A 17,829-nucleotide genomic window follows, 5' to 3' on the forward strand; every position below is an offset into this window, starting at 1 on the left:
GGTGAAACCCTTTCTCTACTAAAAATGCAAAAAATTAGCTAGGCATGGTGGTGGGCACCTATAATCCCAGCTTTTTGGGAGACTGAGACAAGGAGAATCACTTGAACCTGGGAGGTGGAGGCTGCAGAGAGCCGAGATCATGCCACTGCACTCCAGCCTGGGCGACAGAACAATACTCGGTCTCAAAAAAAAAATTAACCTCAATCCTAACCTTGCACCATATAAAACACTAAGCCAGAATAGATCACAGACCTAAATATAAAACCTGTAACCATACAATTTTTAGAAATATAAGAAAATCTTTGCAGCCTTTGGTTAGACACATGAAGTAGAAGTCAAAAGATAAAAATAATAAACTGGACTTCATCAAAATTAAAAACTTCTCCTTACCAAAAGATAGTGTTGACTACCAAGGATGTGGTGTAACAACAAATGTTATGCGCTGCTGGTAGAAATGCAAAATTCCACCATACATTGCTGGTGGAAATAAATACCGCCACCCTGGAAATGAATTTGACTGTTTCTCATAAGCATTCATCTATCATCTTACCTAACAACCCCATTCCTAAGTTTTTATTCAAAATCAAAGGTAAGCACCTACACACACAAAACCTGCATAGAAATGTTTCCAGGGGCGGTTGGGCGTGGTGGCTCACGCCTATAATCCCAGCACCTTGGGAGGCTGAGGCAGGTGGATCACGAGGTCAAGAGATCGAGACCATCCTGGTCAACAAGATGAAACCCCGTCTCTACTAAAAATACAAAAATTAGCTGGGCATGATGGTGCGCACCTGTAGTCCCAGCTACTCAGGAGGCTGAGGCAGGAGAATTGCTTGAACCCAGGAGGCGAAGGTTGCAGTGAGCTGAGATCGTGCCATTGCACTCCAGTGTGGGTAACAACAGTGAAACTCCGTCTCAAAAAAAAAAAATGTTTCCAGGGGCTCACTCTTTCTTTCTTTCCTTTCTTTTTCTCTTTCTTTCTTTCCTTTTTTGAGACAGAGTCTCATTCTGTCTTCAAGGCGGGAGTGCAGTGGCATGATCTCAGTTCAGTGGGTTCAAACAATCCTCTCTCATGTCTCAGCCTCCCACGTAGCTGGGATTACAGGCATGTGCCACCATGCCTAGCTAATTTTTGTATTTTTAGTAGAGACAGGGTTTCACCATGTTGGCCAGGCTGGTCTTGAACTCCTGACCTCAAGTGATACACTCACCTCAGTCTCCCAAAGTGCTGGCATTATCCAGTGCTGGCCCTTTCAGGGACTTTATTCACAAACACCAAACCTGGAAACAACCCAAATGTCTAACTGGTAAATAAATGCAGTACAACCATACAATGGAGTATACTGATACATGCAACAACATGGATGAATCTCAAGTGCATTATGCTAAAAATACATGCTGCATTATTGTATCTAATATTCTGAAAAGGTAAACCCATCCCAAAAGAAAACAGATCTGTGAGTGACTGCCAGGAACTGGGAATAGAAAGAGGGTATTGACTAAAAAAGACACAGGAGGAAACTGATGAAATGAAAATGTTCTCTATCTCAGGTAGGGTTGTATAACTTCATATTTGTGAAAATTCATGGTACATCTAAAAACTACATACCTTTTACAAGATGAATTTGATCATATATATATCATACCTCTTTAAATTTGAGTTATTTTAAAGTCAATTAGTTTGAGACCAGCCTGGCCAACATGGTAAAAACCCTGTGTTTACCAAAAATACAAAAATTAGCTGGGCAAAAATTAGCTCTTGAACCTGGGAGGCAAGGGTTGCAGTGAGCCAAGATTGTGCCACTGCACTCAGTCTAGGTGACAGAGACTCCATCTCAAAAATAAATAAACAAACAAAATAATAATAGGAAAGTCAATTAGCATAAGGTTCTCCCTAGGCCTAAACCATATGTTGAAATTGTTGTTTTGTTTTGTTTTTTTGAGATGGAGTCTCGCTCTGTTGCCCAGGCTGAAGTGTAGTGGCACAAACTTGGCTCACTGCAACCTCCGTCTCCCAGGTTCAAGCAATTCTCTTGCCCCAGCTCCTGAGCCGCTGGGATAACAGGTGCCTGCCATCATGCCCAGCTAATTTTTATATCTTTAGTAGAGATGGGGTTTTGTCACGTTGACCAGGCTGGCCTAGAACTCCTAACCATAAGAGGTCTACCTGCCTCAGCCTCCCAAAGTGCTGAGATTACAGGTGTGAACCACCACACCCAACCTGGATTTTCATTTTAATAGCAACAAGTACTAAAAACCTTAAGCCACAAGATATTTTGTTGAAAAATGAATCAGAGCTTCAATGTTACTTTGCCAGATAAGCATAAGCTTATGAAGATTCCAAGACTTTTCTACTTGAATTTATGTAGCCTCGTTCTATTTTCCTTCAGTCAGTGAGGTCCTCTTTACTCTGGGCGAGGATTAAAATTACAAATGAAATTTAATTTCAGTAACAGCAAAGGCGTTATTCTCAACTTTTTTCTTCCACCAAGCATTGAAAACTTCACATGATTATCTGACTCTAATCTCTTCTGAAGTGGCAGTTTAACCAAAACAGCCAGGAGTTGTGCAGAAACATCCATAATTGATGCTGCAGGACCATGAAAAGAAAGATTTAAGTCTTTCATACAGCCAAATATCCACCACATAAATTATCAATGAACTCCTTCCTCTAGGTCAAATTGTTATGAGGGGGCTTTTGCTCCCTCTCAAAAATAGTAAATGTCTCCCCAAGGATCAAGCAAGGGCTTCAAGTATTGTCCTTTGGAAAGCCAGAAAAATTCTGCATAAAGAATTTAATATTCTGCCTACATTTTTTGGTAAATGTCTTGGGAAACACAATAATTCAAAACCTTGGCTCTAATATATTTGAGTTTTATGTCAGAAGATGAGACTTCTTTTAGAATTACTGGCTGCGTCTTAGCACTAATGCATGCCATGTGCTGAAATAGACAGCAATGCTTTCTTTACTAAAGCAGCAAAACCATGTTTTGCCAAACATCTCAAGAGCTCCAGTAATGTAGAGTATCAAATTTTACTAGCCAAACTTTTCATTATTACAAAGATGTCAGCTTCCAATTTAAAAAAAGAGCTCACAACATAAAAATTATTTGATGGTATCAATGTACAAATAATGATTAAAATCAGATGTTAGCAGCCCTAAGAAGCCCTGGTATTTTTATACTGTTGAATGTTAAAGGAAAGTCACTGCTGCTACTTCTATAAATTCCAGCCAGACATGAAAGAAATGTCAACAATTCTAACGCAGATGATGTCATCTGACAGAGGAAATGCTTCCATTTTCTTTCTCTGCTCTAAAACAAACCAGCTCAATAATGTCTAATATTCTCAGCTTAACCAAGGTGTCTTTGGTTGTATGTGGCTTCTGCGACTGGGTAGTACAATAAGTAAATAGGATGTCTCATGATAAAGCTTCATTTGCCAAATCCAGCTTCCAGTCTTTGCAATTTAAGCTTTCCTCCAATGAAAGAACCATATTTTTCCAATGGCTAGTAAAGATTTGCAGAACTTCATACCCATAGGTGGAGATAAATATAAAATAAGATAAGCCTAAGCTATAATACACATTCGTTTCATATTTTCAAGCTAAACTATGTCAAATTCAGTGGCCTATCACTGTAATGGCAGGGCACATTTTAATTCTTAACAGGAATTTAATCTATTACAATATAGTAAAAATGATAATTATATATTACCTGACCATGTACAGTAGCATCCCATGCCACTCCACTCTTATTTGAAATGAAATATATCTTAATATATTTTGAAAGACGTAAAAAATTATTTTGTTAAATTGGCTTTCTTCTTATAATGAAGAAAAAGTCACATATCTGGTTTAAACATCTGATTTTGATATACTAGTCTCATAATGGCAATAGTGACTCAAAAAGTATTTACTCAATTTAAATGAATTCTAAAGTCAAATAATTATTAATAGGACATTTTATCTGTTAGAGGAATATCGGTGTGGACTTGGAAGAAAAATGAAAATTCTTACTTAGAAGTTATATATTGCTTATCCTCTCCATTTTTCACTCAGACATTGATTTTGAGTTAAATCAGTGGTTCTTAGCCTTCAATTGCAATCACCTCAGAAGCCCCTAAATATTGATGACCAGATCCCATTCCAGATCAATTAGATTTAAATCTCTTGGGGTAGACCTCCATCTTTTTTAATGGCCCAATGACTTTAACATTCAGCCAGGATTGAGAACCACTGAGCCAAATAAACTAATTCTAGATCTATCCTTAAAAGTTTATACTCTAGTACACATGAGTGTACATAGATTCTTAGGTTACTGCATATACAAAGATAAATATACCTGTCAATGCAAACAGAATATTTCAATATATCTTTGCGCTACATTATCACAGACACATGTTTCAGGTGCTATGACAACACAGAAGAGCAACACCCAATTTAATAATGAAGGAAAAGTTAGGTGGAGAGGTACTGAAGATTTCCAGAGGAAGTAATGAATATGCAGGAATTAAGCAGAGGAAAGGAAGGTGGGAAGAAAATCCAGGCATCAAATAGAGAGAATAACAAAAAGCAAAAAGAGAAGTAGGAAACATTGGTTCTTTATATCATGGGTGTGATTTAAAAAAAGAAAAAGAAGTAGGAGACAACAAGGTTAAAAACCAAGAATCACTCACAGTTTCATGTTCCCTATAAAGTACTATGCATTTGAGGAAGGAAGAGTAAATAGGAAATTTTGGCAGAGAAAGAACACATAATATGCTTCTTCTATGCATATCAAGGCACCTGAAGTTTATTTATTATAGGTGATCAACAGTCCGTGATGTGTTAAGTGGAGAAAAGACACAATCAGGCTGCATTTGGGACAGATCTCTGGAAGCCACCAGGAAGAGACTGCTAACATGCACTGAGCACTTACCATGGTGCCAGTGTGCTGCTGAACACTTTACACTGATTGTCTTGACTAATCCTACCACAATCATATATGGTAGATTCTGTTATCTTTATTTTACAAATCAGTAACTTGTCTAAGTCATATAGTTACAAAGGAATAGAGAAGGGATTCAAAACAATTCTGATCCCTAAAAGTAGGCTTTTGACCTCTAGGATGGATGGATTGGCAGGAACAGAGTAAGAGAAGAGACTACACACTGACAAATTAGTTAGAAAACAATTATCCCATATGAGAAAGAACTAGGGCAATGGCACTAGGAGTGGAGAAGAAGGAACAGATTCCAGGAATATTTATAAAATTTTAAAACTATCAAACTCACATGATTCAGCCTTAAAAAGAAATGAAATAATCTGACACATGCTACAACATGGACTAACCTTGAAAACATTATGCTAAGTGAAATGAGACAGTCACCAAAGGACAAATATTGTATAATTCCACTTTTAAAGTCCCTACAAGAGTCAAATTCATACAATGAAAATAGAACAGAAGTTACCAGGGGCAGAATCAAAAGCTGTCAAGAATATATTTTGTGAAACAGAATGTTAAACCCACATAGATACTTATCTCTTAAACCTAAAGATCCATAAGCTCTCTAGCAGTTTACAACACAGGAAAACTAAACACGTATACTGATTATAACTCCTTTTAAGCTAAGTATAAAAAGAAAAACTACCTATAAATTCTTTGAAAATTCGTTCAGCATAAACTTACCAAATTGCTTACTAACTTAAATGCAACTTAAAGTAAATAAATAAGCATTTTATATATACTCTTGAATGTTTGGATTTTTGTGTTTTAGATATAGACCTATTTTAAAACTAACATAACTTACATGAAAAGCTATCCAATACAGTACAAGCCCATAGAGCATAATAGTACTAGTCTAAATCTTCTATGGTACCAGAAGCTTTAAATATTCCATACATATTATCTCTAATAATTCTCAAAATTACAAGGTTGGTATTGGGGCCAATTTAAAGACTAATATTAATTTCAGAGAGCAATGCTGCATAGTTTGCTTGTAATTAGTGAACCTAGAATTTGAACCTGCTGTGGTTTCAAAGTCTATGTTCTCAACCACTACCCCCTAATCAATTATTGATTAGTATCCCTTAACTAATCTATTTTCCATTTGTTTTGCTTCTTTTTAACACTACTGATCTGTACTCTTTAAAACAGTTAAGTCGGTAGGTTTTATGTTATGGGTCTTATCATAATTAAAATTTTTTTAAATCACTAGAAAAACAAAATAATCTTCTAAAGAAAAAAAAACAAAATATATATAATTCTGATTAACATTACAGCTTTAAAATAATCAGGACATCCAATCACTGGCCACTGTCTGTCCCCTGATACCAAGAAGTTGGACACAAAACTATACCTTCTTTGATACAGGTATGTTGCTAGGTTCCTGTATATTTCTTGGTTGCTTTACAGAATCACATCCATACATCCTATTTTTAAGAATATGAGGGTGACTATCAGTCCTGTGCTGGTGGAGAACCCCATGAGAGCTCATGGAGAGGGACCCACCATGCAGATTCTGAGTCATGCTAGCTGAACCACTGAGCACTGACTCCACATTAGAATTTGTTTGAGAGACCTGTGGAGAAAATACAACACTTGGAAGACTGACATAGTGAGAGCTTTCCTGACGACTCATCAAAACTTCAGGCATGATTTTATGCTCATTTCCAGGAGATACAAGTGTATCAGTGGTGGTATTTTCAAAGTGTTTTCTATCTACTGGCCCAGAAGGTAGAACTGTGGGTTGTTGTAGCACAGTTTCAATTCTCTGTGACTTTTCAGTAGTTGCTTGAAGAGAGCATGGATTCAATTGCAGAACACTAGTTTGTATTACTGAAGGCTGGCCAAGCTGCTGAAATACTTCCTGACTTGGATGCTGAAGAATACCTCCTCTTCCAGAAGTCTGTGTCACCATAATTGGTACATTGACTTTATAAAGGTGACCTTAAAAGGAGAAAACAAAATTGTAAGTATAACAGAATTAAAATTTCCCTTGACAATAACCAAAAAAAATCTCATTCACAATACGCTGCCAAAAATATACCAATATGTTAATGGTGGTTATCTCCAGGACTTTTGGATTTTCTTCAATCAATATATAATTCTTATTTTTTTAATTGTGTATATTTTGCTTTCATTCCAGCCTTTTTCCACAATTGCTTATATGGCACACTTTGAGATACATAAAGGCCACCAATATTTAATCCATGAACCTCTTCCATTGTTTGATAAATTAATGTTATCAATCAAAACCTGGATTTTAACAAACATAATCATGTAAAATATACTTCATATATTTAAAATGCCATATAACAAGACAATGCTATCCAAAATAGAGTTTAATGATTTCAAAAGTAATCAAATTTCTTCTCCTTCCTTCCTGTAAAATAACACTATAAAAGAAAAAAAAAGGACTAATTTTTTAGCATTGAGTTAAGTGTTTTACTTAAACTTTACAACAACCCAAAGAAGAGGTATAATCCTCTTCAAAATCAAGAGATGGTGCTCTGAAAAGCAGAGATTGGTTAACCTCCAAACTCTTGGATGATCTCTCAGACCATGCAATCTCTAATAAGAAAGAAGGCAAAGATTGATCAACCTAATCTTTAATTTATAATTAGAGCTAGCAGGAATGTAGGTAAGTAATTTATTTTGTATTTGTTAAAATTTGGATAACTGACTTGAATTAGAAAAAATATATACAAAGAACCCCTATACAATGTTGGGAAAGAGAACTGAGAACAAAATACAGAACAGTCCTATATAGCGTCTTTTGTGGCAGATTGCCTCCATAACAATAAAAACCACCATTTATCATTACTTCTAAAATTGATTAAAGGTTTATATAACTTCTGGTATATAGTTTATTTAACAATCATGAAGCTTAATTTCCAAAAACTAGTACCAATGCTAAAAATAAAAATATTCTTAGAATACACTCTCACCAGATGCAGTCTGTAGTGTCACACCTGCTGGCACATGAATGGAATATCCAGGAAAAGTAAAGTTTGCACTGGAGTTTGAAGTACCCTAGATATAAGAAATTTATATTAGAAAGTTAGAAAACGACTTTACTTGTATCTTTTTTTCCCTGATCTCATAGGGGGTCAAATAATCTGATTCTAGACAACAGTCTGACAATACTTAACATTTAACATTAGGGCTGAATTCTTTGAATAAAATAGCTTTTTAATATTGTTTTCAGATCATCCCATTAAGGATCAAGAGGAATTCTATTCTACAGTTATTAGCAATGAAGTCAGTAAGTCCTAATGAACAGTATAAACATTGACTCAAAAACCTTGCCCAAGACATAGCTTTACAGGGTCAGTGATTCTCAGATCTGCAAAAATTTGAAAGATTGATAACATCTAGTGTTGTTGAGAATGTCATAAAAAAAAATTGGTTCTCTCAAACAGGTTATGAATGTATATTGGTACAATCCTTTTGGAGGATAATTTTTGCAATATATACCAAAACGGAAAACACATATGACCTTCGACCCAGGAATTCTACTTTTAGGAATTTATCCTGATTATTACAAAAACTCACAGACATATATACAAGCATAATCAATGGAATATTATATTAGAAAAATGCTGGAAATAATTTAAATGTGCACCAACAAACATTTGTTAAGCTGTGTTACATCTGCTAAAGCCAATTTGTATTAACTGAAATTGAAACCAGTCCATCTACATTACTAAATTGAAAAACAGAAATTATAGAAACAACAAAAAAGTATTCCTACTTTTTACTATGAAAATATAGCTTTCATGAAAGAAGTCTGGATGGATAAACATCAGTTAAAACACTTATTCTTGGAATGTAAGACTCAGAGCTCTTCCTTTTTATTTATAAATTTGTTTTGCTTTTTTAAGAGGCAGGGTTTCATTCTGTTGCCCAGGCTGAAGAGCAGTGGTTCAATCATAACTCACTATAACTTCCAATTCCTAGGCTCAAGCGATCCTCCTGCCTTAGCCTTTCAAGTAGCTAGGACTACAGGCACACACCACCATGCTCAGCTAATTTTTTTAAAAAAGTTTTGTAGCGGGGGCATGGTGGCTCACACCTATAATCCCAGCACTTTGGGAGACCAAGGTGGGAGGATCACTTGAGGTCAGGAGTTTGAGACCACCCTGGTCAACATGGTGAAACCCCATCTCAACTAAAATACAAAAAATTAGCTGGGCATGATGGCAGGTGTCTGTAATCCCAGCTACTCGGGAGGCTGAGGCAGAAGAATCACTTGAACCCAGGAGGCGGAGGTTGCAGTGAACTGAGATCATGGGACCTTATTCTAGCCTGGGCAACAGAGTGAGACTCTGTTAAAAAAAAAAAAAAAAAACTTGTAGAGATATGGTCTTGCTATGTTGCCCAGTACCTCAGTCTCCCAAAGCACTGGCATTAAAGGTTTGACCCACCACGCCTAGCCTATTTTTATTTATTATTAATACAAGAATATTATTTATTTAAACAGGAAAAAATATATTTTCTTGAATTCCAAAGGCAGAGATATTTCTTCACTGGTCTCCTATCAAAAGCAGCACCATTCTTTCCAAAAATCCTATTAAGCAGTGTGGATTTGGCTATTCTTAGTGAAGAAATGGAAATAACTAGCCCACTAAGCATTTGCCCTAAAAAGGCAACATATGGGCTGAAAGAAAATTAAAAAAAAAAAAAAACAGTCAGTAGATTATATACTGTCAGTATCATGGAAGAAAGATAAAAGTGAAAAGCTGCTATTCTTCTCTACCCAAGAAACTACTTGATTTTCTATGTTAACTTGTCAATTTATCTTCTGCCTCTAAGTCCTAAGGGGAAAAATATAAACAAGCTGTACTTCAAAAAGGTACAAAATGAGCAAAATATTCCAGTTTAATTAAAGTAAAAACTATGATGTTGCTCCACTCTGGATGGGAAAAAAAAAATTAGAAAAAAAAACCCTCAAAATTATCTATTTAGGATGTAACAAGCATATAACATTATACAGTGTATTAAAACCCCATACAACATCACTTCGGACATTTCCTAACCTTGTAGGTATAGTCTTGGAAGATGCTAATAACTACTCTGAAAGAAAGGAAAACTTGGCAAGAAAATGTCAATTCTGGAACTTCTGAGTCTTACTTTATCTATGCTATACATGCTATTCTGTCTCTCCACTCTTTACCACATCTTTTTTTTTTTTTTTTTTAAGACAGAATTTCACTCTTGTCGCCCAGGCTGGAGTGCAGTGGCACAATGTTAGCTCATTGCAACCTCCACCTCCCAGGTCCAAGCGATTCTCCTGCTTCAGCATCCTAAGTAGCTGAGATTATAGGTGCCCACCACTACATCCAGCTAAGTTTTGTATTTTCAGTAGAGGCAGGGTTTCGCCATGTTGGCCAGACTGGTCTCGAACTCCTGATCTCAGGTGATCCACCTGCCTCAGCCTCCCAAAGTGCTGCAATTGCAGGCATAAGCCACCGCGCCCAGCCATATCTTTTCACTTTCAACTGGAGGATTAGAAATTACATCTATGTTCAGCATTTTGGTACCACTCACTAAAAGTGGGGCATGTCTTTTAAAATACATTTCAAGTAAGCTACATACCAGTTCTGCTGTGGTAAAACTTGGAAGAGTTCTACCAGCAGGAATAACTAATGATGCTGCATAGAAAACAAAATAAATATACATTCATTAGAATTTACCAATTTAATAAAATCACTAAATATGGCTTATTCTTAAAAAAATATTTCCTATCACTAACAGGTTAAACCATGGTGAATTCTAAACTTTCTGATTCCAAGTGAGGTAAAAAGTAATTATATTTTTTCCAACAACTTCAGATAAAGACTTTACAAATAAACTCCTTTAAGTGCCAAAAGAAAATATATCATTGTAATGAACTACATTGTACTTTGGAAATCCATAACGAAACACCTAGATTGGCCTTAGTAAGTCAAGGAAACACCAAATCTCTTATCACAACCTTTCACTGGAGAGAAAAAGTAGTATTTATTAAAGTGACACATTTCCAAGAGAGTATAATATTGGGCATAAATATGTAACCCAACATTAACCCATTCTAAATTGTATAGGTTCAAAATAAATTCCAACTCATTATTTTATGAAAAGTTATTTATGGTACTTTGGTCAAGTAAGAAAGCACAGCTGCATAGTTTTAGGAACAAATGAATAAGAACATGTCCCCTAAAGTCTCTGCAATAAAACAGGTTCAACTGCTAAAAATATCTACGAAAACAAATTCCCAAGAGAATGACAACTCGATCGACATTAAAGCTACAATCTCATTTAGCTTTCCTTTATTATCTGCCAGTTTTCTATGCTAACCAGACTTTCATTTATAATACATCTAAAAGATTGACCAGCTAGTTGTAAAGGTAATTTATCATTTAAAAATTAAGTGTAAAGAAAACTAATAACTACAGTAGATGGGTCTCAGCTGATCAATATACTTTAGATACTCAAGGTTCATTTTACCTAAATATGGCTGTTAGAATGTCATTTCACCTCATCTTTAATAAAAACTAGAAGTTTTTAGCATGTTTATGTGTTAATGTAATATTTATTATTGCCTGTTTTTCACATACTACATTAAGGAAAATTGCCCCAAAGATCTGTTTCTGACAATAGAATGATTCCACCACATAAAACAAACAATTCATAAAAGCAAAAATTTTTAAATTAACCATTCCTTCCACGTTAAAACAACAGAAGAAAGGCTGCAGAATGACAGTCAATGAAGCACATAATTCCTTTTATTCTCTGTTCACCTATGACTTTGCTTATTAACAGGCCTTATTTTAGAAAAGCTAAAATAGAAAGAATTGGACTGGCAGGAACACAGTGGTATTAGTCTTCATTAGCTGAAGTGAGCAAAGCTTAAGCTGCTGCAGCTTAAGTCATAGCCTGAGAGGAAGCAAAAATCTGTTAACACATTGTCTAAAGCAATTCAATGAATTTCTTGAGAAAAAACAGCAACAATCATCCACTTTTAGATACCCTGCAATAAATCCTGAAAGATAATTCACTATATTTAAAGAAATTAAACAGAATTATAACAGAGTTTTTAAAGTTTCTTTATAGACATTGAAATAAAAGCATTGAATAGTTTTATAATGAAATTTCACACAGCTCCTATTTAATTTTGATACTAAATTCACAAGTTATATACACTATTTTTATATGTTCACAAGTTATATATGCCAGTAAATGTAAGTGAAAAAAATTTTAATATTCGAGATGGTTTTAATAACAAGTTTTAAATGAGCATGTGTTTTTACTCAAACTAAAAGCGTCATAACTTTGATCTTCACGTCTATGTTCTAGAAACTCTAAATTTGTTTAACTTTTATTTAAAGTTCAGGAGTGCATGTGAAGGTTTGTTACACAGGTAAACTCATGTCACAGGGATTTGTTAGAGATTATTTCATTACCCAGCAATTAAGCACAGTACCCAGTAGTTATCTTTTCTGCTCCTCTACCCCCGCCCACCCTCCACTCTCAAGTAGACCCAGTGTCTGTTGTTTCCGTCTTTGTGTTCATAAGTTTTCATCACCTAGCTCCCACTTATGAGAACATGCAGTATTTTGTTATCTTTCCTGCATTAGTTTGTTGAGGATGATAGCTTCCAGCTCCATCCATGTTCCCACGAAAGACATGATCTCGTTCTTTTTTATGGCTGCATAGTATCCATGGGATATATGTACCACATTTCCTTTAACCAATCTGTCACTGATGAGCATTTAGGTTGATTTCTTATCTTTGCTATTGTGAAAAGTGCTGCAATGAACATTCGCATGCATCTTTACAGTAGAATATTTTATATTCCTCTGAGTATATACCCAGTAATGGGATTCTTGGGTCAAATAGTAGTTCTGCTTTTTGCTTTTTTTTTTTTTTAACTGATATTTTATTCTTTTTTTTTTTTTTTTATTGGATTTTAGGTTTTGGGGTACATGAGCAGAGCATGCAAGACAGTTGCGTAGGTACACACATGGCAGTGTGCTTTGCTTTGCTTCTCCCCTTCACCCACATTTGGCATTTCTCCCCAGGCTATCCCTCCCCACTTCCCCCTCCCACTGGCCCTCCCCTTTTCCCCCCAATAGACCCCAGTGTTTAGTACTCCCCTTTCTGTGTCCATGTGTTCTCATTTTTCATCACCCGCCTATGAGTGAGAATATGCGGTGTTTCATTTTCTGTTCTTGTGTCAGTTTGCTGAGGATGATGTTCTCTAGATTCATCCATGTCCCTACAAACGACACAAACTCATCATTTCTGATTGCTGCATAATATTCCATGGTGTATATGTGCCACATTTTTCCAATCCAGTCTATTATCAATGGGCATTTGGGTTGATTCCAGGTCTTTGCTATTGTAAACAGTGCTGCAATGAACATTCGTGTGCATGTGTCCTTATAGTTGCCATACTGTTTTACGCAATGGCTGAACTAATTTACATTCCCACCAACAGTGTATAACTATTTCCTTTTATCTGCAACCTCATCAGTATCTGTTGTTTTTTTACTTTTTAACAATAGCCATTCGGACTGGTGTGAGATGGTATCTCCTTGTGGTCTTGATTTGCATTTCTCTAATGATCAGTGATGTTGAGCTTTTTTTAATATGCTTTTTGACTGCATGTTTATCTTCTTTTGAAAAGTATCTGTTCATGTCCTTTACCCACTTTTTAATGGGACTGGTATTCTCCTATAAATTTTTTTAAGTTCCTTATAGATGCTGGATATTAGACCTTTATCAGATACATAGTTTGCAAATATTTTCTTCCATTCTGTATGCTGTTTCCTCTGTTGATGTTTCTTTCACTATGTAGAAACTCTTAAGTTTAATTAGATCTCACTCATCAATTTTCAATTTTCTTGTGATTGCTTTTGGTGTCTTTGTCATGAAATCTTTGCCTATTCCTATATCCAAGATGGTATTGCCTAGGTTGTTTTCCAGGGCATTTACAGTTTGGGGTTTTACATTTAAGTCTTTAATTCACCCTGAGTTGATTTTTGTACGTGGTATAAGAAAGGGGTCCAGCTTCAGTCTTCTGCATATGGCCAGCCAGTTATCCAAGCACCATTTATTTTTTTTTTTGAGGACCACAAACATTTTTACTTTTATTGTATGTACTTCGTGTTACACTCTACATTGTTCACTAGTCTGAGATGATACATGACATACAGAGGAATGTTATTTATAAAATACCCAAAACCTTTCAAGTTTCTGCTCATTAATTTCACCATGTGCTCAGAAATAATTTACATCCCTGGGCACAAATTTCATTTCTTCCTTCTTAATAACCACAACATGAAACAATTATTAGTATCTAAGTATTGCAAAACATGCAAAAGAACACAAAAATGGAATGCAAGAGGAAAACAACCCATTTACATGGTAGTTTATAAACAAGCTAAGGCCTGAGAAATGAATTATAGAACTAAACTCAATTTTTTCCATAAACCAAAGTTATATTATCTTACCTACAAATCATGTACAAATACTCGTAAAACAGGCTTAGAATAAACCCATTTTGAATCACTCAGCACAGTTCAAAGACAAAAAGCTAAGATCTTTTGTAGAGAAAGGCCTTTTTTAAAATTTTAATTTTTTTGCAGGGCTACCCAATAGGCTATGTGCCCTGAGTAGCTGAGAAAAGCCATTTAAAAACGCAAGAGATGTCCTTCACACAAACTAAACCCTGATTTTGCATGTAATGGGCTACTGATTTGGCTTAATTTTATCACACACAGGACTTGCCACCATAGTGAAGGGAAGACAAAGTCTAACAACAAAAGAAATCACAAATACAACAATACATTTCAATTGAGAGCAGATACTGTTTATTAACTGACCAGCTTAGCAAAATAATCATGGGGGACACCTTAGTTCATTCTTCTAATAAGCCTGTTGATCTGATCCTCCCTGTTGCCTACATCTCCACCTTCTACAAAATGAGTGGTCTTTTTCTTCATTCTGCCCCATTGGAGAAGATAATTTAAAGGGCCACAGGAAGTTATTTGCTTCTTTGAAGCGTTTTCCAACAGTATAGATCTCATGAATCAGATCCTCCATGCAGATGATGCCATATTTTCCAAGACATCGAGGAAGAGAGTGTTATCTGTCAAAGCAATTCGCTTCTTTTTTATCTTGCCATAACCACGTTTGTAGATTAGTTCATTTACTGACTTCAGATTTGGGTACCCCCATGCAATATATGGCTCTACAATCCTCAGCATGTTAACTGAAGCATTGTTGAGCTTCACAAAGGTTCCATTGAAGATTTGACGAAGGCAAAGAAGCTGCAACACCTTTCGGACCTTTGGGCTCACACCATTGATACCTCTGATCCTGATGACAAACACCAGTTTGGATTCTGCAGGTACATAGAAGTTGCCAGCTTTCCTCACCATCCTCGCCATTCAAATTTCAGTTCTGTACATCTGCCTATATTCCTTGTAATAATGCTTCGCCTTTTCATAGATAAGCTTCCTCCTTGTCTTTCGAAGCATCTTTTGGGCAAACTTCTTTCTCAGGCACTTGATCTTCAGCTCTGCGAAATTCCTTCACTTTTTCTTAAGGGTTTCCAGCACAGCAGGAACCTTCTTCTTCTTCTCTTCTACACCCTCCATGGTTGCAGCTGAAAAAAGAGCCCCAGCACCATTTATTAAATTGGGAGTCCTTTCCCTGTTACTTATTTTTGTTTACTTTGTCAATGATCAGATGGCTATAGGTGTGCAGCCTTATTTCCAGACTCTCTATTCTGTTCCATTGGTCTATGGGCCTGTTTTTATACCAGTACCATGCTGTTTTGGTTACCATATAGTATAGTTTGAAGTCAGGTAATGTAATGCCTCCAGCTTTGTCCTTTTTGCTTAGGATTGCCATGGCTATTCAGGCTCTTTGGTGGTTCAACACAAATTTTAAAATAGTTTTTTCCAGCTCTGTGAAGAATTACATTGGTACTTTGATAGGAATAGCATTGAATCTGTACATCGCTTTGGGCAGTATGGCCATTTTAATATTGATTCTTCCTATCCATGAGTATGAGATGTTTTTCCATTTGTTTGTGTCTTCTCTGATTTCTTTGAGAAGTGTTTTGTAACTCTCATTGCAAAGATCTTTCCCCTCCTGGTTAGCTGTATTGCTAGGTGTTTTATTCTTTTTGTGGCAATAAAATTGCCTTCCTAGATTGGCTCTTAGCTTGGCTACTGTTGGTGTATGGGAATCCTAGTGATTTTTGTACATTGGTTTTGTATCCTAAAACTTTGCCGAAGTAGTTTATCACCTGGAGGAGCTTTTGGATCAAGACTACAGTTTTCTACATATGGAATCATATCGTCTGCAAATAGGGATAGTTTGACTTCCTCTCTTTCTATTTGGATGTCCTTTATTTCTTTATCTTGCCTGACTGCTCTGGCTAGGACTTCCAATACTAGGTTGAATAGGCATGGTGAACGAGGGCATACTTGTCTTGTGCTGTGTTCAAGGGGAAGGCATTCAGCTTTTCCCCATTCAGTATAATGTTGGCTGTGGGTTTGTCACAGACAGCTCATAGTATTTTGAGTTATGTTCCTTCAAAACCTAGTTTATTGAGAGTTTTTAACATGAAAGGCTGCTGAATTTTATATAAAGCCTTTTCTGCATCTATTGAGATAATCACTTTGTCTTTAGTTTTGTTTATGTGATGAATCACATATATTGAGTATGTCGAACCAACTTTGCATTCTGGGGATAAAGCCCACTTGAGCATGGTGGATTAACTTTTTGATGTGCTGCTAAATTCAATTTGCAAGTTATTTTGTTGAGGGTTTTTGCAGCAATGTTCATGAGGGATATTGGCCTGAAGGCTTATTTTTTGTCGTATCTCTGCCAGGGTATGGTATCAGGATGATACTGGCCTCACAGAATTAGCTGGGGAAGAGTCCCTCCTTCTCAGTTTTTTGGAATAGTTTCTGTAGGAATAGTAGCAAGTTTTTTTTATACCTCTGGTAGAATTCAGCTGTTTATCCATCAGGTCTTGCACTTTTATTTTGGTTGGTAGGCTATTCATTACTGATTCAATTTTGGAGTTACTTATTGTTCTGTTCAAGGAATCAACTTCTTCCTGGTTAAGTCTTGGGAGAGTATATGTGTTCAGAAATTTGTCTATCTCTTCTGTTTTCTAGTTTTGTGTTCATTGAGGTGTTGTACACAATAGATTCTTATGGTTATTTTTATTTCTGTGGGGTCAGTGGTAACATTCTCTTCCTCGTTTCTAATTCTGTTTATTTGGATCTTCTCTCTGTATTAGTCTAGCCAGCAGCCTCTCTATCTTATTAATTTTTTTGAAAACCAACTCCTGGATTTATTAATCTTTTCAATGGTTTGTGTCTTGATTTCCTTCAGTTCAGCTCTAATTTTGGTTATTACTTTTCTTTCTTCTTTTTTTTTTTTTTTTTTGAGATGGAGTTTCACTCTTGTTACCCAGGCTGGAGTGCAATGGCACAATCTCTGCTCACTGCAACCTCTGCCTCCTGGGTTCAGGCAATTCTCCTGCCTCAGCCTCCCGAGTAGCTGGGATTACAGGCACGTGCCACCATGCCCAGCTAATTTTTTGTATTTTTAGTAGAGATGGGGTTTCAGCATATTGACCAGGATGATCTTGATCTCTTGACCTCATGATCCACCCGCCTCGAGGTTATTTCTTTTCTTTTGCTAGCTTTGTTCTTGCTTCTCTAATTCTTTCAATTGTGATGTTATGTTCTTACTTTGAGATCTTTCTAACTTTTTGAAGTGGACATTTAGTGCTAAGAAATTCCATCTTAACCCTGCCTTAGCTGTGTCCCAAAGA

At 36.1% G+C, this 17,829-nt stretch overlaps 1 protein-coding gene across 1 annotated transcript in view; it reads right to left on the reverse strand.

Moving 5' to 3' along the window:
- The window catches only part of GTF2A1L (general transcription factor IIA subunit 1 like), a 71,583-nt gene that overhangs the window by 33,645 nt on the left and 20,109 nt on the right, over positions 1-17,829 (reverse strand). The window contains 3 exon segments of the mRNA NM_001204841.2: positions 6,340-6,929; positions 7,931-8,015; positions 10,581-10,636. Coding sequence (NP_001191770.2) covers positions 6,340-6,929; positions 7,931-8,015; positions 10,581-10,636 — 731 coding nt within the window.

This window comes from Callithrix jacchus, chromosome 14 (genome assembly GCF_049354715.1).
Source record: "Callithrix jacchus isolate 240 chromosome 14, calJac240_pri, whole genome shotgun sequence".
Taxonomy (NCBI): Eukaryota; Metazoa; Chordata; class Mammalia; order Primates; family Cebidae; genus Callithrix; species Callithrix jacchus.